The sequence below is a fragment of the Barbatula barbatula genome (assembly GCF_947034865.1).
Source record: "Barbatula barbatula genome assembly, chromosome: 11".
Lineage (NCBI taxonomy): Eukaryota > Metazoa > Chordata > Actinopteri > Cypriniformes > Nemacheilidae > Barbatula > Barbatula barbatula.
Genome location: NC_136774.1, coordinates 18,466,263 through 18,490,135, shown reverse-complemented (window position 1 = coordinate 18,490,135; position 23,873 = coordinate 18,466,263). Strand labels below are relative to the sequence as shown.

The window sequence follows — 23,873 nt, the reverse complement described above, 5'->3', positions numbered from 1 at the left end:
AATCTAAAATCTGTTTGGGTTGACAATTTTATGCTTCTGATAAAACCAAATTGTTAAATGAATCTTTACGATGCTTGAGGCATTAAACAATTGTAATTTCCTCTTTGACTGAGTATCGCCCCAGTAGGGGGTGACATTCGCCTGTCTAAGTATGCACACTTGTTCTGTGGGTGTGGGTGTCTTTGAACTACAGAGTGAGGAAAAAGAGAACGTTGAAAAAAGGAAAAACAGAGTAAATTTCTGCAGTCATGGACTTGCGCTCAGAACTGCTGAAGTCCATTTGGTACGCTTTCACGGCTCTGGATGTTGAGAAGAGTGGAAAGGTCTCCAAGTCTCAACTCAAGGTGAGATACACGTCTTTTATTGAACTGTAGGATGCAGAGATGGAAAACTGTGAGCAGCACGATCCCCATTGTTGTAATTCTTAGCATAGAACAAAAGGATATTTGACTATTTTCAGGAGAGAACTCAAGATGAGCAATCCAACAAGAGATTTTTTAATCTTGCGTTGTGTTTTTGGGTGAAGCTTAGCATGCACTTGCTTGAAATCGTTGAGAAGTGTTTCCTGTGTGAACATATCATCATATGCCACATGGTCTATAATGAACTGTTGAATATGTGGGTCACAGGTTCTTTGTACAAATGCAAACGTTTTAGAACTCTGCCTATAATTGAAAGCAAACATCAATATATAAATAAAGAGGTGGTCTTGAGAAAATGGACAAAGTAGAATAGTTTTTGAAAAAATTTACATTTCAAATGGATACAATTTACCAGATCCTACATTGTTTAATACTGTATGACTAAAATATGAATATTCCAAAAAAGTAATTTTGGTGATTATGTTTGTTTATGCCTTTTATATTATAATGTACTTCGATCTGATATAGATCCCTTTGTTTGACTAAATGTTTTAAGCAACACTGATGTTTTTTGAGTCTTTATCTCAAGCTGACCAGCTATGATAAGGAATTTCTGATCAATAAGGATTAGACTGGTTCAAACTGATCTACGTTAAATCTTTAGGCTTTGAGTCCTAAAAGGGCAGAGATAAGTCACCGGATGTGTTTGTGAGCATAGACTCTTAGTACCATCACGGTTAGATCTGCCCATCTCTATAGTCCTGCAATGTCATTTTTCAGACAAACATTTAGAGAAGTTCACAAACAAAGTTAGAGAAGTAATGCAATGTTGCGTGAGGGTTTTTTGATTTGCAATTCTTTGGAAAATGCTTTTCTTCAAGGCAGTAATGAGAAAAAGAGAAAATGCTGATCACATTATTCACACATATGACACAATGATCCAAAAACATATTCTACAAAAGTTACAGTGAAAGGATTTTTTAAAATAAATATCCATGGACCCTACAGGTTTGTGCAAAACCTGACAATCTACATTTTTTTTAAACCGAAGCACGACTTTTCAAAGAATTTAAGGCTTGACTGCAAAATATTTCTACACCTATTATGAACCTATTTAGCTAATATATGCTTCTGTGAGATTTTGTTATTTTATCTATGCATATTTAAAAATAATTATGTTAGAATAAAACCACTACTTTTTCTGTAGTTTGCCTTTTTGTCAAATAATTTTTAAAACCTTTTGGGGTGGTTTCCTGTATATAAAGTCAGGACTAGCTTCTATAAACATGCCTCAAACACATGACATAACTTAGAACATAAAAACAACCATCCTGAGACAAAACAATGCCAGAGAGATATTTTAAGAGAAGTTTTCTTCAGTTAGAACGACTCAAAGATGCCTTTAGTCTGGAGCTTTATGGTTGACTCCACCCAAAAATGAAAATTCTGTCATGAATTACTCACCCTCTAGTTGTTCCAAATATTATACATTTCTTTGTTCGGTTGAACTCAAAGAGATATTTTGGAATAATGTTAGCAACCAACAGTTCTGAAGCTGAAGACAAAATAAGATATTTTGAGAATAGTAGGAAAACCTAGTTCTGGGGCATCTTTGCGTAATTAATGACAGAATTGTCATTTTTGGTAGGAGTTATCCCTTTAATCCCTGTGTGTGAAACTGATCCTAAAAGTTTGGGGTTTTGGACATCTTTGCCATATACATTGTATTAAAATGATTTACAAAATAAATCAAATCAATAATATTTAGAATGTGTTGTTGGTCTGCAGGTGTTGTCTCACAATCTTTATACAGTTCTGGGTATCCCACATGACCCAGCAGCTCTTGAAGAGCACTTCAGAGATGATGATGATGGTCCAGTCTCCAGCCAGGGATACATGCCCTACCTCAATAAATACATCCTGGATAAGGTACATGCCGTCTCACTGTCTGGAGCAGGTTTAGGCTTAGGTTTTGGATTGTGACCATCTCTCCTCTTTCTCCAGGTGGTGGAAGGAACGTTTGTTAAAGAGAACGTCGATGAGCTCTGTTGGACTCTTACAGCCAAGAAGAACTATCGGCCTGAGGGAAAGAGCGTTCTGCCTGGGACGGATGCTTTCCGTCTGTGGTGTCTCTTTATTTTTTTATCAGAGGACAGATACCCTCTTGTCATGATCCCAGATGAAGTGAGAATCTGAATGTTTTCCGAACAGTATTTGCTGTGTTTCCCAAATGCATGTCACTGCATTAGATGTGATATGTAGGTCGCACAAGCAGACTTTTAAATGAAAACCGTTCATAAAACAACATAGAAACATTATCTACACTCTTCAAGTATTAAAGTATTTGGAAACCTTCTGGTTGTAGGTGTGAACATGGCTGAAACTTGTGCATTCATCCACGAAAAATCCCCAGGTCCAATTTTACAGAATTCACTGTTAAAACCAGTGATGTTCGCTCCGAGGAACGGTTGTTTGTTTGCAGGTGCCACTTATTTTCACATGCAGTACACATTCACATCTTTAACTGTACTTCTGAGTTCAATGTCTTGTTCGGACTTGAGGCTCTGTGAAAATAAAATCTCACATAAACCTTTTAACCTGCTGACAACCACAGGACCACCGTTAACCGTGTGTGTTACATTTTCCCCTGAGCATAGGTTGATGTTAGAAAGTGATAAACCCCTTTGGGCTTTTCATGAATAGACGTTTGTAAGACATAATTTGACTGAAAAGTGAAAAATGTTCTCAAGAAGCTAAAAGTTATTTAGTTAGTTTATTTAAGGTGTATTTAACAGTTTGTTTTCACCTTTGTTGCCTGTATTTGCATAGATAAAATAAGGAATCGCCTCTGGTTTCGTTTTTTTTTTTCTTCTGCTGAATGTTTCCCACCGCTCTTGTGTTGGTCTTGTCTTGCAGTTAGGTTCATTTCCTGTCTCACATTTTGCAACTGTTGGCACGTCTTATTATCAGTTTACAGAAGAGAAATAGGACACATTTGTTTAACTACTGAAGTATGTGTCATTACTACAGGAAATAAAGTAAATGAGAACACAAAATGAACACTTGGCAAGTGCTGAATGTGAGGAATTTGCTTTTGTTTGGCCCCTGGTGCGCTAAATAACACTTGCTTAATGGAGTATTTACATTAGAAGATTGATTAACAAAATTTCTCATATCAATACTTTTCTCTATGCACAGGTCGAATATTTACTCAAGAAATTATGCATGGCCATGAGCGTTGAGCTGAACTGTGTTGAACTGGAGGACTTTATTTCACAAGATTCTGTTCAGCAGAATGGTTTCATTGTATGGGCCTTTCTGGAGATGATGAATTCTGGGAAACTCACAAGAGGCATTGCCAAAGAAACCATCAGCATGGCAATAGAGGAGGTGTACAGGGAGATCGTGGGCGATGTGCTAAAAGAGGTATTAACACTCTTTTATTCATATACGCAAGTTACTATGCTTAAATAATAATCGTCTCTTTTACGTGCTTGTTTTGTTCTCGTCAAATGTCATGTGACTACGTAAATCGCATTTCAAGAAAGATAGATTTGCTCATTGAGAAGTATTCTGTGAACATCTATTAATACAACCGTGGAAAGAATTAAAGAGAATATTTCAAATTATTTTCAGTTTTTCAGAATTTACTTTTTAAAGGTGTGTGTTTAGGTAAAATTATCATTTTTGTTTCATTCTGTGAACCTGTGATTATTTTTATCACAGTTGTAATATATGTCTTTCACAATGCTGTTGGATGACTTCTGTCACTCCTGAGGTTTGATTTTGCTCAAAAACCAACAGACCGCAATACATCTAGAAATGCAAATTAAATCAAAACTCAGAAAAGTATCTTCATTGTTTTTCATCTGTACATGTTTTTCTTATTCACAAAATGTCTATGTTTGTTGAAATCAGGGATATCTGTGGAAGAAGGGTCAGTTAAGAAGAAACTGGACCGAGCGTTGGTTCACATTGAGACCCAGCACTTTAGTTTATTTCACCAGTGAGGACCGCAAGGACTGTAAAGGCAGCATCCAGCTAGACGGAAACTGTTGTGTTGAGGTGGGACACGAGTCACTGTGGTTAGTGTGTTATTTGCCATTATTTTTTGTTGGCATCGGTCAGCAAAGCCACATCATGTGAAGGCACAAAACAAAAAAGTGTTTCAGAGGTCTACACCCTTTGTCTTTACTTTATTTCCTCACTGCCCATTAGAATACAATTCAAAGTGAACATTAACATTTTGACTGAGGATGTGTGTAACATTTTTGCAATATCTGCTCCACAGGTTCTTCCTGATAGGGATGGGAAGAGATGCATGTTTTGTCTGAAGACCCTCACCAAGACACATGAACTCAGTGCTTCTGACACCAAACAGAGGCAGGAGTGGACGACAGGTCTGTGTGTGATATACATTTAGGCTTTTTGGATGTAAGGTATTTTGTTAGCGATGGTTATTTCCCTGTCCTGTTTCCTCACCTCAAGAGGCACCGTTGTTCACTCAGGGCACACAATTTACATTTGACAATCGTCTATTGTTGTTCACTTACCTTTACAGCAATTTGGAAGATAAAATATGTGTTGCTATCACTATCGCTATGGTTTTCTCAAGCTATTATAACACCCTTTTCAAGTGTAAACCTGTGACATTTCTAGGGTTGAATTTCTACACACCGAAACGTTTCATGAGACGTTCTCATATCAAACATAACGTACGAACCTTTTCACAATGAATTGCATTTTACATCTTAAACATGGAGCCAACTGTAAAAGACAAGTTGTTTGTTGAATAATATTAATTTCATTTTGTTTGTATGATAAGGTGTATGGGTTGTGTAACCGTAGAAGTATACTGGCCTTTATTTGGACAGTTCTCGTTTACTCAAAAACAGTGTTGCATTATACAAACAAACTGTGCCATCAAGACATTCAAGCTAAAGATTATTAAAGGTCCAATGTGTAATTTGGAGGAACTATTGACAGAAATGCAACATAAAATACATATGTATAGAGATCTTACATAAGAAAGCGTTGTTTTTATTATCTTAGAAAAAATTCCTATCTACATACTGTACACCGTGGGTCCCCTTGCAAGGAATTCGCCATGTTGTTTCTACAGTAGCCCTAAACGGACAAACTGCCCTACAGTACCGACATCTTAGTTCTGTGTCAGCCGCCATAGTGCTACGAAAGGGAGGGGGGTTTAGCCATTGATAACAGTTCACAAATTTCATAGACTGGACCTCAAAAGCAAGTTTTCATTTTTAATTATTTTAACTCACTACGCCTGTGGTTGTTCTGGTACGGCATCAGTTTTAGCTTAAGGGGAACTCACTTCATCCGCAGAAATGACCTTGGGGTAGTTTAAAAAGCAGAAATTTAGTTTAAGGTGTGGCTTAGCATCTCAATAGTTTGGGGCTTTTATAATGTTGAAAAAGAATATACAATTGATGAAATGTAATGTGAATAACGTCATGTTGTTTCACTGTATTCATTTCAGCTATCCAGACAGCGATCCGTTTGTATGTGGAGGGAAAAAACTCTCTTCATAAGGATCTGAAGCTGAAGCGGCGCGAGCAGAGGGAACAGAGGGAGAAGAGACGGGAGGCGAAGGAGCAGGAGCTGCAGCGTCTGAGGGCTCTGCAGGAGGAGCGTGAACGTAAAATGGCAGAGTTGGAACTCCTGCAGGAGGCGCAGAGGCAGGCGCAGGCGCTGCTGGAACAGGACGAGCAGCGGAGAAGACAACAACACGAGCAGCTCCAACACGCCCTGGAGATCCAGCTCAAAGAGGCTGAAGAGGTGAGGGGTGAATGGATGGAGAGACGGACTGATAAATGAGTAAATGGGGCTGTCTGGATGGATGGAGGAATGGACGAATGTGGAGATGAATGATGGGCAGGTGGATGAATGCTTAATAGACGGTTGATTGGATAGGTGAATGGAAAGGTTGATGGATGGACTGTGAATAGATAAATGGACAGGTGGACAGAGGGACAGAGGGACGGGTGATTCCTGAAACAAGATTCCTAATAACCGATCATTGCCCTCTAGTGGTATAATTATTATGATTGGTTAATATGAATGTTGGTTCAGAAACAACAAAGCATGTTGGTCCAGTGAGTTGATTTGTTACATCCAGAAAAATAAGATCTGGGATACCTTGTAAAACCCGTGCTTGACTGTGTGCAGGCCCGGGCGAGCATGCAGGCCGAGATGGCGCTGAAAGAGGCAGAAGCCGAGAGACAGAGAACAAGAATCAAAGAACTAGAGGGCATGCAGCAGCGGCTGGAGGAGGCTTTACAACAGGAAATCAAAGCGAGACAGGACGAAGAGGCCTTCCGCTACGCGCAGGCTCGGTAAGCAGCCGCATAAATCGCTGTTGAGTAACACACACGCTCAGTTTCACATACGCATGGCTTGACGCCCAAACATACGCGTTGACAGTATGAAATTGTTTCTTACTGTTACAGTCGCATCTGGTGGCATCTTTTTTATTTTCGATAAGATTTGCTGGCTTGCATCTTAGAAAACAAGACCCCACAAGTTTCCTGTTTAGGATGGTTTAAATGCATTGACATGTTGTTATCACTTTACCTGATATGACAGAGGCAAGAGGAAGTTACGAGAGGGAAGTATAAGAGCCTCTCTTAACTGAATATGTTGTAAAAAAATATATGTGTGACACTGCGAATTCAGTGCTGATCAAGTCTATTAAAAATAACACTGACACTTCTGTTTTTTCTATTTCTATAGAAATTCAGCGTGAACTCAAATTGTTGTGCTGAAATTTTTATTTTGTTTGTTGAGGCTGCACATTTTTATCACCACTCTGTATAGGCACACACTTGCAGTGGGTTGCTGGCATCATTTATATAGAAATCTAGACACATAGAACAGTCATTTCAAAAGAGATCACTTACGCTTTTACAGGCTACTTGCAGAGGAAGAGGAGAGGATGACGGCCCTTATGGCCCTCCGTGAAGAGCAGGAGGAGTACATCCAGCGAGCCCAAAGGGAAAAACAAGAGCTGAGACAGGAGATGGAGAGTAAGTCACGATCTCTGGATGAGGCACAGAGACAGCTGGAAGAGGTCAGAGCCAATCGTCACAGAGTGGACCAGGACGTTGTGGTACGTTTCTGTCTTGATCTAATCAGGGTCTCATGAAGAATACAATTGGGGTCTGAAATTAACTTGCCTATGTATATATATATTACACATTATATAAATATACAGTCTAAGAAACCTCATTATTTAGGTATATTTCTGTATGCATGTCAGTGAAATTATTTAGCTGTGTCATGTAGCAACAAATGTAATGAACCGGTTATCTCGGCTTTCAATGTTCTCCTGTCAATATTTTGGCAATATTAAAGGGGGGTTTAGTTATGCTAGTTAAAGAGATTGATTTCAAACAAAGTACAAAGTGACAAGTTGCAATAGATTAACACATACCTGACAACAGTAAGGGTAAGATTACAATTTTTGCAATTTGATATAAACCATATATTATATTACAGTTCCCGGAGCCAAATACTAATATTCTTTCTCTTTCGTGCTTGGCGGGTGTATTTCTATCCCGTTGAAAAAGAAAAATAAGTTGTTTCGAAATTTACAATATCTTTAGCAGGCTAGGAGACCAACGTAAATCGGACCAGAAAATCATCTTAGGGTGGTTTAAGGATTTATAATATGAACTGCCGTGGAAAAAAGGCCATTCCAAATTTTCATTTCAAATCAGCATTTCTGGATATATTGTGGCCATTCCAGACTAGTGGCTGTTGAATTTCAAGAAAATCAAACCTCAGGAATTTCATCAAGTCATCCAACAGCAAATGTGAAAGACGCATGAAAACTGATCAAAATCGAGGTCATCACATAAAAAATATTTTTTCAAATATACTTTTCCAAAATACATGTAAAAACTATTGTATTGCTTTAAAGTGAATCTAAACTTGAACCTGCAGTATTTTTCGAGGTCTGGGCATATTTTGTGTTATTTCTTCAGTTTTCATTTTCTGCTAATAAATGCAAATAGAAACAATATCTTAGAAAAGTTTATTTGAGAGAATTATTGTTAGTAGGTCACAGAATGGAAAAAAATATCATTTTACCATAAAAAGGGTCTCTGAAATGGTCTCTTATTTTTTTCCGTGGCTGTATGTATTCTTACCATTAGCTTATAAAGCAATTTTGATCGCAGTAAGAAGGGTCAAAACTTTACTAAAACTTTGCATAACCAGCTTGTACCTTGGTTAATCACTGAGTGAATACATCATATGTATCTTTTGATCCTGATAGGATGCCCAAAGGAAGCTTCGTCAGGCAAGCACCAATGTGAAACACTGGAACGTTCAAATGAACAGATTAATGCATCCGATCGGGCCAGGAGGTATGTTGTGTATTAAATGATTTACGTGAGAAAAATGTACTAAACTGACTTGTACCAAGACAATGGCTTAAAACAATAAATCCTCATACTTTTTGCATTCAATAGGTCTATGGTTTGAACTAAGATGATGGTTATTATTAATAGCCGATATAGTATAAATATCTGTTAAGCATAGCAGTGTTGAGTAGAAAGTTAATACACACAGACAGTATAGTGATGTGCCCATACTTTTTTCTCACTGTGGTTTAAGAGAAAAAATTCAGCTAACCCCAATACCATAAAACAGCTACTTTAAGAACATTCGTACTTGCATTCGTTTTCTGGTCTGATACTGATTTCAATATGAAAACTCTTGTTGTCTTGCAGAGAAAAAGTCTACTGTAGGAGGATCTTTCTCCGGCTTTCGTTTATCTTCACAAAAGGACCCTGCACTGCGTTTGAAGCAGAAAACCGATGACCAGAGTGACGAAAGCAAAGAAAACGTAGAAAACATTGAAAACATTTCTGGATGTGAAGGCGACAGGCGTATCTCGAAAACCTCCAACGGAGACATGGAAATACCTTGACAACCTCAGACACACATAAGAGAAATGTAAAAATCTCAATGTAAAAACTACTTTAAGTTTAGTATGGATGTTTTTTGGAATTTGTTTAACACATTAATTTTATGTTAATATGTTGTTGGTAATAGCAGAGTTTTGGACACGTGACATTTAACAAGCATTGTACTGTTGTGATTGAGGAATTATGTGATTTACACCCTAGTTTCTTAAAGCCGTTATGTAGATTGAAAGACCGAATAAATATCAAATATTTTTGGTAAGTTTCCTTGTGAGAAATATTGACCTTTGTACACCTGTGCTGTATTGCTTAACTGCAGACTATATAGGCAGGCATACATACATACAGTCGTATATCCACCTGTGAATTATGTGCTTCATTGTGATTTGCAGTTAATGCATAGACAGGATTTCTTGTCAGGGAGGAACATGTTAAAGTGTAAAGCATCTGTGGTTTTGAGAACTTCCTGCTTCTGCAGTCAGATAACAAACCCATGAAGACAACCACATGGCACACTTGCCTTGCCGTTTAAATTTAACAAAGCATTCCTATGACAAAACAGTGTATTTGCTAATATCCAAGTATCCAGGTTTATGAGATTACGTCCTTATTCCGAAGCACCGTCACTTAAAAAAAGACATGAAACAATTATACACGAAGTACATAAAAAGTTGCACCAATTTTGATCATAAGAAATCAGAAAACAGAGACACCTGCTGTTCGTCTGTGATTACTACAACTTGCGTTCTACGCTACGCAACAACCAGCACACTAGGTGGCAGCAACGTCCACACAACAAACAGCAAAACCTCCATATTAACCCGGAAAAAATAACCTTGCACGGTAGCTGTCCCGAAACAGCTTCGTACGGAGAAAATGGCTTCGCGCCTGAGTCGAATCTGGCCCGTCGTGTCCCGGGTTCGCTTGAGCTCCGCTCTCGGGACCCGCTGCGTGTCACAGACGCCGAAATCAAGCGCGGCCGGAGCGGCTGTGGCGTCTGATCTGCAGCCCGTGTCACCCGCGCTTCAGGACAGTCATGGACACACAGAGGTCAACCCGTTTGAAACGGTATGACGAGCACAGACACATGATATTAAATATTATTATACTATTACAAGTTATTACGTTGCTTTGATCATTTTAGTCTCGTCTCGTGGGATAAAACGTAAACTGCACTGTTAGTCATGGGTAGTTTTTACAATGCACAATGTGCACCTTGCATTTTTAATTTATAGATAGAAGTAAATAAATAAAAATGATAATGATGTTTGTCATTGCAGAATCCAGATTTCCATGGCTTCCATCATCATGATTCTTTTGTGGATGAATGGAACATGAGATTGGCGTTTTTCTTTGGCATTTCTGTGGCCATTGTTATCGGGGGCACTTTCATCCACTATTTACCCGATCACGGGTAAGCACATGAACCTTGTGTCTTTACATTTGACAGATTTAATCTGTCAACAATAAATGTCCTAATATATGTATATACATAATGTGGAATTTAAGATTATGAGTCTAACAATGTGTGGAATAATGTAATCCAATCATTAAATCTTTGGCACTAATCTTTTTTAACACTATATAAGCATTAACCTAAAGACTTTGGAGATTTTTGGAGTGATTTTTATACCAAAGCACATAGCATTTGATATCCCTGCTGTTTTGATATTTAAAGAGGCGGGTAAGTTTTCTATTATGGAAATCTATAATATGTAAAATACAGGATGGATACACCATACTTTGTGTTAAAGCATGTGCATTTTATTGTTAATGTACATTTAGCTTTTTAAGTGTGAGATGCAGTGTAGAGAAGTGAATCATAATAATACTTCCATAACTGCTATGTCTGTATTGACCTACCTTAAAGGAAATGTCACACTAATTTGGCAGAATATCCAAACTGCCTATTGTCCATTCAGTAAACAGTGAACATGAATTGAACAAAGTTCCATGCAGAGAGTGCGTGAATTGTAATGCGTAAGTAGTGCCAAAGAGTAAATAATGAGGGTGAGTAGGCCTAAATGATGACACGAGGATGAACTCTATGAACAGGTTTAAAAAAAATACAAGCAGGTGGTTTTGATATATTGGGAAAGAGTTTTTGACTGCAAATGTTACATCCATAACATTGTAATTGCCTGCGTTTCATTACTTCGTTCCTTTCTCATTAGCTGGATATTAGCAGTTTTGCCTATGGACCTCTAAATGAATTAATTTGTATTGGTCTACCCAAGTGCGCATTTGTAATGTCGACAGGTTTCATCAGAAGTAGTAATGGGTTGTCATATCTTTAAAATATGATGTACATTTCTCTCTCTTCAGTATGAGGCAGTGGGCTCGTCGGGAAGCTGAGAGGTTGATCAAACAGAGGGAGGCTGAGGGACTTCCACTCATGACTGAAAATTATTATGAACCCAGCAAGATTCTTCTCCCCTCGTCTGGAGACGAGTAGACATAATTTTGTCAATAAATATTCTGTTAATTTGTGTTTGCTTGTACATTAGACTCTCCTCAACTGTTATAATAAAAATATATGTTCTAATATAAGTTTATGTGGTAATTCAAAAGGCAACCCACATTTGCTTAAATAGCATTAACCCTTTATTTGTCTGCAATCCAGTACATGTGTTACCTCAGCTAAAGTTTTGTAAAGGAAGAAATGGACTGTTCTTTGCTAGATTAAGACAATGCTAAATCTAATGGATCCAAATCTAATTTACACAGGGCTTTAAAAGGAAAAATAAAGCCGTGACCACATCAGCATCACTATATGAGATATTTATGAATGTCACAAATGTTTGTAGCTCTAGAGTTGGGTGAGATGGAAATTAGTTTATTTCATCAAACTGTAACAATACTCCTTAATAATCAGGGAAACTCACAACTTATATTATTAAGACGTAAGACCTTTGGGCATTTCTTTATTACCAGTCTCTGGTGCCATTGTGATACTGTCTGTTGATGGCATCACAAAGATTGCTGTCTAATCCAAGGCTATATAAGGCAGATTTTGCTGCGTTTGGTAATTTTACAGTAAGAGTTAGAATGGTAAATCTCAAATACCCAACACCTGCCCATAGTTTAGCTTTCTGTATTTAGCCCCCTGGCTGTGGTTGGGGCAAAGGATAGGCAGGGCGCTGCAGTACACACCACGGTCTCACTAAGACCCTTAGAAGTAGGGTGTTAGTAAGGTAAGGTGGGAAGGTTGGGAAACAGTGGAGACCCTAAAAAAAGAAAATGAGGGCCTGACCGTCTGAAGTTTGGGAAACTGTCGTAATGTAGTTTGACTCACAGAAATATAATAAAAGTCTCATATTAAATGTGTTGATAATAAACGTAATCACTAACTGCAACAATGGTACACTATTATTACCATAACAATATAGCAAAGTAATACCAAGTGTAGGCCAATAAAAATAAAAAAACGTTTATTTTATTCACTTCAATCTTTTGTTTAGTCGTCTGGTCATCTATACAAAATTCCACAACCCAGTCATTCCAAAAATATGCTGCTGTTCGCTTGTTTTTTTGACGTCACTGAATCGTCTGTGATTCTGATTAGTGGAGATGATCGGGAATGGGCGTGTCTTAGCGGCGTGGCACCGTCTGTGGGCGGGGCCTTGGGGTCGTACAGGAAAAGATAAAGAAAGCGAGGACATCTGAAACGAAAACGGTAAATACTCGCACAAATACAACCTCCGGTAACACCGATCGATGCGTTGATTCGTTTACCGTAAGGTCTATCGACGGTATAGCCGACCGTTGTGTTTAAAAAGAACCCCAATATGTTAAACGATGCTTTTAATGCTAGGCTAGCTCGGCGCTAACAGGCTAAGTGTGATGATGACGGAAACGAACAACAAGATACCGAACACGAGTTAAGATTGGCCTTAAACTGTACTGGCTGCGAGAAGTCCTGAAAGTTTAATACGTGTGCGAAGCTGTCGTATTAAGTTCATTCTTAGCCTAATTCTGCCCGTCTTGGCTTTAATTTGGAAATAAGATGAGACTCGTCCCTCTTAGCGTAGGGAGTTACCGGGGAAGGCTGATCCAGTTTGGCGCAGACATGCGGGTCTTCACACCCGTTAGATTATTCTTCAACACACTTGCCTCTTGAAGAGCTTTTGTATCTCTAAACGATCCATTAAATTGAGCTTCCTTTCCTTCGTGCTTGGCGACACAGTGGTTTACTCGATGTAAAACTATAAAGGTCAAAGCGACAGTAACCTACAGACTGAAGTCGGCTTTGTAGGGTGTATAGTAAGTCAATTCATTTAGGACCGTGTATTGCATAATGTATGTTTTGCTTGCATTGCTGAGTGAATGTAGGGTGCGGTGTGTTATGACAGCAGCTGGGAGGTGTGTGTGTGTGTGTGTGTGTGTGTGTGTGTGTGTGTGTGTGTGTGTGTGTGTGTGTGTGTGTGTGTGTGTGTGTGTGTGTGTGTGTGTGTGTGTGTATTTGAGGAGGGGTTTATGCTGCAGTGCCGTAATGACACAATCGTGGAAATGGCTGAAATATACATATTTCGTCAACTTCTTTGAAAATGAGATTTCTTAGAATTGTATATTACACTGAAAAGGCGTATGCCTTTACCTTTTACAAACCCTCGTTGTACAAAGCCTTCCTCTTTTGTTTTTGAGTCCTTGTGTACAAGTCAATGTTCACAGTAACTACAGAAAATGCATAAGTTTGAATTAAAATAAATAATACATTGATCGTTAGACTTTATGGCGTGGTTCCCAAGTTTTGTCAGAGTTTTGTGTAGAGTTCGCTGAATTAGTGCATCTCATTTTATCAAGATGCAACGTGGAGGTGAGTCCATCAGAGAAGAGGGGCCTGCCCTGGAGTTTTCCTTCCACCAAAGCAGAATAACTTTCTTTGGTACAGTCACACCGTATTGAACAGATAACCGAACCTCTGGACCAAGGGACTGAGTCTGACCATAATAAATAAAACACGGTCATAGATGGAATATTTCAAACCAAAAACTGTGAATTTGAACCAAAAAGATGCGAGGTGCCAAGGTACCCACATTCATCACATATAAGGGAGACAGAAGGATAGAATTAGCTAAGCTTTGTTTTAAAATAACCTTCTAATAATTGACATGCATTTCTAGTAAACTTACATAAATATAAATCAATTAAATGCAGATGAGCAAACAACAAAGGAAGCATAAAAAAAAATAATATAAATATAAATCAATTAAATTAGTAGCACAGAACTTGATGGATTCCTGGACTTTGTCTTTGATGAGATATAAGAAAGAGCTCATACATTGGGAATGGTATAAAATAACATTTTAGTGGTTTTACAAACTTAGTGGTTTAAAAAAAAAGGTGCCTAGATGTATCTGCCAGGCCTTATTTCCGGCCGTTGTTCGATCAATTAAAAAACAAAGGCATATTGGCTATAGCCAAAGCTTGATACAACAATACAGTTTTTCACAGTCCAGGTTGGAGGATCTATCGACAGAAATGCAGTATGATATACAAAACTCTCTTTAGAGATGAATAAAGGCCTTACACAATGAAGCGTGATTTATGTTAGCGTGACTGTTACTTTTTTTTTTCTGAAGCAATGTTCAGCACATAAAATTGTCCTTCCATATCAAACAGAATACAATATTCTTCTCTTTATCAAAATACGGTTCAATCAGCAACAAAATTGTTCCTGATCACAGTGTTTGAACAACTGCCACACGCCGCTTATATCATTATGTTCTCATTTCTTTCTTTGTGTGACAGATGGCTGCAATTCGTAAGAAGCTTGTAATTGTTGGAGATGGAGCGTGTGGAAAGACATGTTTGCTAATCGTTTTCAGTAAAGATCAGTTTCCTGAAGTCTACGTACCCACTGTGTTCGAAAATTATGTTGCTGATATTGAGGTGGATGGCAAACAGGTGAGGAGGCCTTTATTACCTTTGAGAGAGATAGACCATGTGTCTTGATTTATTTATTTCTATTACTTATCAATAATGGTCTTTTCATTAAGATCTTTAAAATAACCACTCGAAAAAGATTAGTCCTGTATCAGTATGTGTATATCTGATGGTAGGTGGAACTGGCACTATGGGACACAGCTGGACAAGAGGATTATGACAGGCTGAGACCCCTCTCCTACCCAGACACTGATGTCATCCTCATGTGTTTCTCCATAGACAGCCCCGACAGTTTGGGTAAGATAATCTGTTTTGAAATAAACATTTTGACAGAGAGAGACTAACTGAAGTTATAAGTTAATATTGCAACACTACAGAGATATAACCCTTTCATTCTCTTTGTTTTATCCGTATGTATGTAAAGAAATCGCAAATGTGTCAATACTCATCTCGTGTTAATGTAAAACCATGGTTTTAAAATAGCTTTTGGGGATAAATTTGGATAAACCCCTCAGTGCAAGATGAGTCATAACTATTTCTGGCTTGTTGTCCTGGAAAAGAGAGGCTGCAATTTTGTAACTACATATCTTTTAAAAGTAGATGTCAACATTTAGGAGTACACTAGCATTTAGATTAGATGATCTCTAAGAAAGCAGACATTGACTTATAGCCACAACATATTTTTTAAGTATTGAATGTATTTGTTAACCCTATAGATATTGTATGTATCAGCCAAGTAGATTGATTCTTAGAACTTAGAAATGACTGTAAAACTTACTGTATTCATACAGAGAATATCCCAGAAAAATGGACGCCGGAGGTGAAACATTTCTGTCCAAATGTTCCAATAATTCTGGTTGGTAATAAAAAAGATTTACGGAATGATGATCATACTCGACGGGAACTACTTAAGATGAAACAGGTGTGTGAGTTGCCTTAAAAAAAAATATTATATATATATATATATATATATATATACACGGTTATATATTATTACTATATATTGTATATTATACAAAATGTTATGAGAGCTTGTTATTAAGGTGTACTAATGTCCTGATTTCAACCTTAAACAGGAACCAGTTAAGCCAGAGGAAGGTCGAGACATGGCCAATCGCATCAATGCATTCGGCTATCTTGAGTGTTCAGCTAAAACTAAGGATGGCGTGAGGGAAGTGTTTGAAATGGCCACAAGAGCGGCGCTCCAAGCCAAGAAACGTGGCAAGAAGAACGGCTGTGCTTTGCTGTAAAGAACGCAGGAAAAGAAAATGAAAAGAGGGAGGGAAAGGGGTAACCAAACTAGGCCAAGGAAAACGAAAGAACTATTAAGGGTGCAAACAGAGGGATGAAATGCCCCTAGTGTTAATTATGTGCTTGGGGGTCAGGGAGGGTCATTTTTTAAGCCAGGCCAAAGGAAACTACACTTGAGTAGTGGCCGGTACTGGTAAAAAGGGACTTCAACATTGTTATGGCTAATATGTTTGACATCAGTCCTTTTAAAAATCAAGATTAGTTGACCTTAAACCTTCAGATTGATCACAAGCTATTTGTAGGGTAAGATTGGCATGGTTTGGTTCTGGGATTATAACTGATGTATTGATGGGCCCACACCACATCTTCAGGATAGAAGATCAGCATTTTTAGCAGGAACTGAAACAAAGGACTCGGCCTAAAAATATTCCTTTTTGGCACAAAGTGCATTATTCAGGGTGAACAAGGCATTAGTTAGTCCCCTACGTCATGTATACTACATGTCAAGGAGGGAGTTGTTTTTGTATCAGAACATTGGCCACATAACGAAAAACTCCCACGACGCCCTTTATAAACCTCCCAGGGACCCAGCGTCGTCTTATGTAAATCATCCATGCATCCACGTCTTTCGTACTACAATTTCTTTTTCCCACATTAACATGCTAATTCTATCTGTTAATATGACTGGTTCTTCTATGACCTCCTGTACCACGGCAAAATTGGCGGTTTAGTCACTGGGTTAAAACAGCTGAATGTAGTGTAGTCTTACAAAAAAGAGAAAAAATATATTGCTTACATTTTTTGCCGTTTGCCTATAAAAGAAAAATGCATTAAGCGATGACGATACTAATTCACACTTTTGTGAGTATTTTATGTGCTTGCTCATGTATTGTAACTAAAAACAAGTTTTGCGTTAATGAGAACTGGTGGAGCTCAAAGCTAAACAACAGATATGACCGCACCTCTGTACATTGACTGTCATACACTGTTCGGTTTTGGAAATATATACTATTTCTAATACGTGACATCTGCATAAACATCAAATTTATCCTGTATTTCTCTCACTTTTTATTTGGTGTGCAGCAGTAAATGTAATTGCTCATTTTCCACTGTAAAAATGAAAAAACTCCATCCACTCAGTTTTTCTATTTTAATATTCCTTTTATTTCCTCTACTGTACTGTATGTTATTTTTTGTGTGAAATTCTACTGGCTTATACTATATCATTTTTGCATATTTTAAAAGTTCTAGTATTTTAGAAATAAAGAAGGAGAAGTAGTGCAAAATGTGATTTGAGAGAGCCATTTAATGCCATGTTATTGAATGCAAGTAATTTCAGAGATGAGATGCTGCATTTCATTGTAAGAAAAACAAGAGTCTTTGATGCATCAATTATCTTTTGTATACCAGTGCATCCTACGGATTTCCACAGACCCATTTGAAATGTATTGAAAAAATAAATTCTTATAGAGTAAATTTTGCAAGGGTTTTCATTTTAGTCTGTTCTCAGGTTGATCAAGTACATTACTGTGTCATTACCAGCCATTGAAGACATGGCCTACGGTAAAAACAAGTAGACATGCTGAGACAATTAAGAGTTACAAGAGGAGGTAGGTCACAAAAACACCAAAGTGTTGCAGGTTGTCCAGGATGTCAAACATTCAGTCAGTCTTTATAATGATCTGTGCAATCCAGCAACAAATTCATGATAATATGGCTCTGAAATATGAAGAAAAACAACAGTGACAGTCTATGTTATGTTTAGTTTATAACTATAATTAAAAGTAAATAAAACAGACAACATGGTATCAAATTCTGATTTCTAAAAGGAGGGTAGCAAAAATAGACATTAGTATTATGATATGTGACCTAACAATACTGTATTGATAGTCGTATTACAAAAATCAACAATTAGAACAAAGCTGTATGACGAAAACACATCTTTTAGTGTTATCTTAATCTCAAATGTAATACAGCCAGATTATGTCAATTTGGTAATTACGAGGCAAAACGAAAACTATTCTATTTGTAACCAAAGTATCAGATGTTGTATTGTGTGCTACAAACCTGAGTCTGGCTCAATGATGGCATGTCTGATGAGGAAATCCAGTACCACCATGGCACAGTTTGGCTTAAATTCCTCGCTGACCAGGAGATCTTTTACCTAAGAATATATAGAATATGTGTCACACGCTGGTTTACACAAAAGTCAAAAAACCTATGATGAAAAAGAAAAGATGCTAAAACCTTCTCAATGGGGTAGTAGTAAAACGCTTGTACTTCTCCGTCTCCAATATGAGGCTGAAAATTAATAGGCAGCTCCAAGTCAAACACAAACTGACACTCGGGAAAAACTCCTTCGTCATCTTCGTAGGTGTAGCTACAGAGAGAAAAAACAGGCGGGCGTGAATTGAAGAAGCAATATCACACAGCTCCTTGCCACGAAGCTAAACAGTAGTGTCCTTGACTGATAATTCTGGCATGTTGTGAGCCCATTTCAAGCTTGAATTCTGTATATCTTTTGTGTGCTCTGAACATGTCTTTGGAAACATGCCAGTCGGTGGCTATTTCTGGCATTTGTTCAGGATAAATCTGCTTCGCTTGCAGGAGACTTTAGAGGGATGTTTAGATCCACCCTTGATATCTGAAGGAAGATTTTAGGGATAAAATGTAACATGCTCTTTCATCTTATTCATTTCGTATCCAACAATTCCTTTTGTGCTTGTAGATTGTATCTACATTAACAAAATAGTTGGACAGAAATGACATATGACATGAGGTTAGTTATTTACTTTGATTGAGAAATCATAAACTGTCAGTCACATTTCAAAAACACAATACGCATACATAGTTATTAATGTCCCGAAAATAAATAAAATGATATACCTCACAGTTCCCACAGGAAGTGCTTGGTCTGCCAGACCTGGGGGGATGCATGCTTCTTCTTCACACTCTTTTACCATGGTATGCCTGACACTGCAGCCTGCTGCCAGTCCACCAGCTGCCTGCAATAAGGTACATCAAAGTAAAAACTATAATTTTGTATTATTACAAAATAAAAACAGAAGTTTAGATCTATTATCTATACATGCGCTGTACATTTAAGTGATATATAGTGTTCCCATTACTTATAAGCAGATAGATGCACTTAAAATGTAGTTTTTCTGTCCCAGAAAAAGATCTAAATATTAATTAAAAATAGAAATAATATATAAATGATTAATTACACTGTCTAAAAATCATTTTCATTACTCACTAATAATATAAAAACATGTATGAACCTTCACCACACAGACAACAGAAGTGAAACCCTTTTTTTTACTTTAAGGGCTGGGACAGGGATTATTATAAGTAAGGACTAGGCATTAGTTAAAATAGCGTGTTTAAGATGTTTTTAAAAACATACTTTACGAATAAACATGTCTGATGTGCATCTTGAGACAAACAACAGTGCTGATATATTTTAAGATATGTCAGTGTAAGTTGTTTTTGATCAAGACACCGCTCACATTTAAGTGAGGCTTAAACCAGGTGTAAGCCCTGTCCGGGAAACAGCCCTTCAATGTTCTAATTCATTCAATGGAAATTAAGCATAGCTTAATAGTCACACCAGAGGTGACATGCACGGTATACACAGACACCTGTATATAAATGCATTTCATCAAAAAATAAATCATTTCTAGTTGCTGGAAATATATACAGTTTGTAATGCATGCAGCAACTGTAATTAAATTACTTGGAGAGTAATTTCTCATATTACTTTTTCAGGAGTCAAAGTACAATACTGTATTACAGTAATGAAATACTTCGTAATCCGTTACACACAACACTGTCTCCAATAAGTGATAGAAAAGCAATATGAGTCAATACATGACTGTAACAGAACCTTTGCTAAAGGCATCTGCCAAATGTCAAATGAATGAAAACGATTAAACAAATAAAGTGCTATTCTGCATGTTTTGATAACTAAAGTGAAAGCATGTAATTCATGTGCAAACAATGTGCTGGAAATTACCACGTTGTCCAGTCTTCCGGGATAGGTCTGTTTGGTCAGAGATCGCCGTGCCAGCCACATATTAAGGTTGCCACTCGAATCCCTGGTGTAGCCGTTGACATGGACTCCGTACCGCTTGACTCCAAACAAACCTGCGTTTGGGCATCATACATAAACGTGTATGACCAGTCCTGTAAGATCTTACCCTCACTGTGCCAAACTATAGATGGAGTGAATCATGCATAGACTCACTTGTTGCTGCTCTCTCCATATACATGAACGGAGGGTCGCAATACCTAGGCATCACTGCGTATTGCTAAAATAATTAAGGATAGATATACCGATGAAATATGTCCTAAACAGTAATGGGCTGAAAAGCTATGCTGAAATCATGACCCACCTCATTTCTCCAGCCTATGAGACATGTGAAGGTTGCCTCCCTCCTCAACTCCTGCAGAACATCATCCACAGCATCCGATCTGCTCTCGAATGTGTCCAGACCGGAGCACAGGGTAATAGCACTTCCGTATGGTCTGAAGACAGTAGGAAAACGACCAAGAACTGATGCCATTTTAGGGGGAATCCATCCCACCTGTTCACCGGCCACCTCGAAACGTAGACAGCTTTCTAAACTGGAACCTGGGGTAAAAGAATACATTGAGTTCAGTCGAACGTGTAATTGAATTGAATTGAATTATGTAGCTTAATGCGATATGGTTTTATTTCTATCCCCACCTGGTAAATGAAAGTTATTCATTCGACGAAGCAGCTGCATCATTTTTTCCGACCACGAAGCCATTTCGGGGCGATCGCGCACGTTTGACGGCGAATATTCAGCTCAGAAAGAGTGCAACATGATATTTGGGAGTTTTCGCTGAAAGTGCTTTTGACATGCTGTCACACACCCACGGGTTTCTTGCTCGCCTGTATTGTTACTGTTCCTGTTGGTGTGAGCGCTGATTGGCTGGTGTTGTATGACGTGATTCTCTGCGAGCTGGGCTTATAAATGCTTTCACCGCTAGAGGGCGAATTTACAACAAATCGCACATAAATCCCAAAATATACAAACATAATTTACTTGAAGAATTCAATAGTTCTTTGAAAATGTACCATTCAGTAAAGGATACCATCGGTCATAAAAAATTACAATTCGCAAAGTTATAATTTGAGTACAATAAACAAATATGATTTAAAAAAAAGGTTGGTCATGGCTTGTCCCCACCGTTTTTATTCATATGTGAATTCACACATTATGGTCGTTTTTTAATATACTTGTAACAAACACGCAGCAGCAACAACCACAGTCCTCTCAAAAGGTGACGATTATCGTTACTATCGTAAAACAAATGAATGAATATGGTCCCGTTGAAACAGGATCTTTCATAATCTTTTGTCTTTTCAATGACATCGCTGTACAGAACAGTGATTATAACAATAGTACTTCGTGACCTTTTCATGCTAAACATTATTTTGTGAACAAGCATGTCAGGAATGTAATAAATTCAGAGAAGCTAAATCTGCTCATAACTTTTTTTCTGGTAAACAGATGTCACAGAATCTGAAATAATGATTAGTAAGATAGTTTGCTATGTGTTTCCATGACAACAGCGGAGCTCTTTCTGATCAACTACGCATTTCATTGTGAGGAGGAGAGTTTAGTTGACGCATCCAGTTTAAGTCAAATCTTTATACATCTGTCATACATCAAACCCACTGTTAACATTTTGTGACAGTACTGACATTACAACACGATTACTCCAAATTTGCACAAAAATGCTGCATAGAAGCATTAGAAGCAATCCACATAATGCATTTTAGAAGGCATTGCTTCTGGTTACTAAGCAATGGTTACTATTCACATCTCTCTCTCTCTCTCTCTCTCTCTATCTCTCTCTCTCTCTCTCTCTCTCTCTCTCGCTCTCTCTTTCTCTCTCTCTCTCTCTCTCTCTCTCTCTCAATCTATCTATCTATCTATCTATCTATCTATCTATCTATCTATCTATCTATCTATCTATCTATCTATCTATCTATCTATCTATCTATCTATCTATCTATCTATCTATCTATCTATCTATCTATCTATCTATCTATCTATCTATCTATCTATCTATCTATCTATCTATCTATCTATCTATCTATCTATCTATCTATCTATCTATCTATCTATCTATCTATCTATCTATCTATCTATCTATCTATCTATCTATCTATCTATCTATCTATCTATCTATCTATCTATCATTTTTTCAAATACTTTTGGTTGTGTATTTACTGGGTGGTAGGTCTATAGATCATGTTCTGGACGGGTCTGGCTCCAGCAGTGTGAGTGGACGGTCGGGTTGTACTGGGAAAAAAGAATCACACATTCTCAAGTTGTCATGAAGAATATGAACAAACTACACTGTTTGCTGTCTGAGGTCAGCCCCGTTCAATTGTGCATCAAACCATATTTTTGGAATCTAACTTGGCTGGAACACATCCCACAAAAACCGATTAGTTATGAGCATCTTCATAGACGCTTTCATTCCAGACAGACCACAGGTGAAAAAGGTTGCTAAATGCAATACGGTGCGGTTTGTTTGGGACATTTATATCTGGATTATTCTGTTTCGTGGTTATACTCCGAGCAGGTGTACGGGACAAACCCCAAAAGCAGGAAGCTGTAGGTGGCATGTTTAAAATGATTGTTTGTGTATATGGATGTTTGGTGTTTTCTTTTTGAATGAAAGACAGGATGGTTGGGGCATGTCTCGTGGAGGAGTATTACATAATGTTGTTTACAGTAATAGTTTTACATGGGAGGCAAACAGAGGCCATATTGAACCGGAGTGTGGAACCAAGTTGTTTATTTGTTCTGGTCCTAATACATTTTTTGGTATAATAACTCTGTATTGTAAATAATTATTTATTAAAAAATATTCGTGATAAATTTAAACGTTGCATTTTCTACTTACAATACACTTCGCATGCCATCTCTGTAATGTTGTTCAATGACGTGGTTGTCATAGCAACCGTTTACCGAGCTCACATACAAGGAGATGACCGCAAACAGACAGAGATGGTCAGGCAAAGTTGCAAAAATCATTGGAACTTAAAGAATTTCACAACAGCGTGGCGATCGTTGGCCTAAAGACAAACAAAGCTACCTTTCATATCGACAGCCTCGCTGTGACTCAACTAGACCGATCTTTTTCTGCTCTTCCATCAACCTTGCTTTAGCTGTGAAGTACATATAAAAAGGCTTTTATTGACAAACTTATATATGTTTTAATTTGACATCCCACACATTAGAAATGTATCCGTTGACGTCAGGACAGTAATTCGTGTCATAGATAAGATTTACCCCCTCGAGAACTCACTAATAGTTTGTTTGGCTCTAGGGACCGATGGCCGTTTTTGAGAGGGAATGGAGAGGCGGTTGGTGGG

At 37.8% G+C, this 23,873-nt stretch overlaps 4 protein-coding genes across 4 annotated transcripts; 3 read left to right on the top strand and 1 right to left on the bottom strand.

The window, feature by feature from the left end:
- The first annotated feature begins 191 nt into the window (after window positions 1-191).
- On the top strand, window positions 192-9,581 carry def6a (DEF6 guanine nucleotide exchange factor a). The gene is made up of 11 exons (XM_079468323.1): window positions 192-344; window positions 2,151-2,291; window positions 2,367-2,546; window positions 3,561-3,788; window positions 4,281-4,427; window positions 4,654-4,762; window positions 5,866-6,164; window positions 6,555-6,721; window positions 7,296-7,494; window positions 8,665-8,755; window positions 9,122-9,581. Exons 1-11 carry the CDS (start codon window positions 249-251, stop codon window positions 9,319-9,321), a joined length of 1,857 nt encoding a protein of 618 aa, XP_079324449.1. The 5' UTR covers window positions 192-248; the 3' UTR covers window positions 9,322-9,581.
- A 527-nt stretch (window positions 9,582-10,108) lies between these two features.
- ndufb11 (NADH:ubiquinone oxidoreductase subunit B11) lies at window positions 10,109-12,728 on the top strand. Its single transcript, XM_079467586.1, has 3 exons — window positions 10,109-10,384; window positions 10,597-10,730; window positions 11,642-12,728. The coding sequence occupies exons 1-3, from the start codon at window positions 10,193-10,195 to the stop codon at window positions 11,769-11,771; spliced, it is 456 nt and encodes a 151-aa protein (XP_079323712.1). The 5' UTR covers window positions 10,109-10,192; the 3' UTR covers window positions 11,772-12,728.
- Window positions 12,729-12,874: 146 nt separating this feature from the next.
- On the top strand, window positions 12,875-17,061 carry rhoaa (ras homolog gene family, member Aa). Its single transcript, XM_079467582.1, has 5 exons — window positions 12,875-12,992; window positions 15,068-15,223; window positions 15,379-15,499; window positions 15,994-16,124; window positions 16,279-17,061. The coding sequence occupies exons 2-5, from the start codon at window positions 15,068-15,070 to the stop codon at window positions 16,450-16,452; spliced, it is 582 nt and encodes a 193-aa protein (XP_079323708.1). The 5' UTR covers window positions 12,875-12,992; the 3' UTR covers window positions 16,453-17,061.
- Window positions 17,062-17,605: 544 nt separating this feature from the next.
- On the bottom strand, window positions 17,606-21,423 carry tpk2 (thiamin pyrophosphokinase 2). Its single transcript, XM_079467581.1, has 8 exons — window positions 21,183-21,423; window positions 20,848-21,086; window positions 20,700-20,763; window positions 20,469-20,599; window positions 19,340-19,458; window positions 18,701-18,833; window positions 18,521-18,617; window positions 17,606-18,172 (listed from the first exon to the last, which is right to left on the bottom strand). Exons 1-8 carry the CDS (start codon window positions 21,244-21,246, stop codon window positions 18,126-18,128), a joined length of 894 nt encoding a protein of 297 aa, XP_079323707.1. The 5' UTR covers window positions 21,247-21,423; the 3' UTR covers window positions 17,606-18,125.
- Window positions 21,424-23,873: the final 2,450 nt, after the last annotated feature.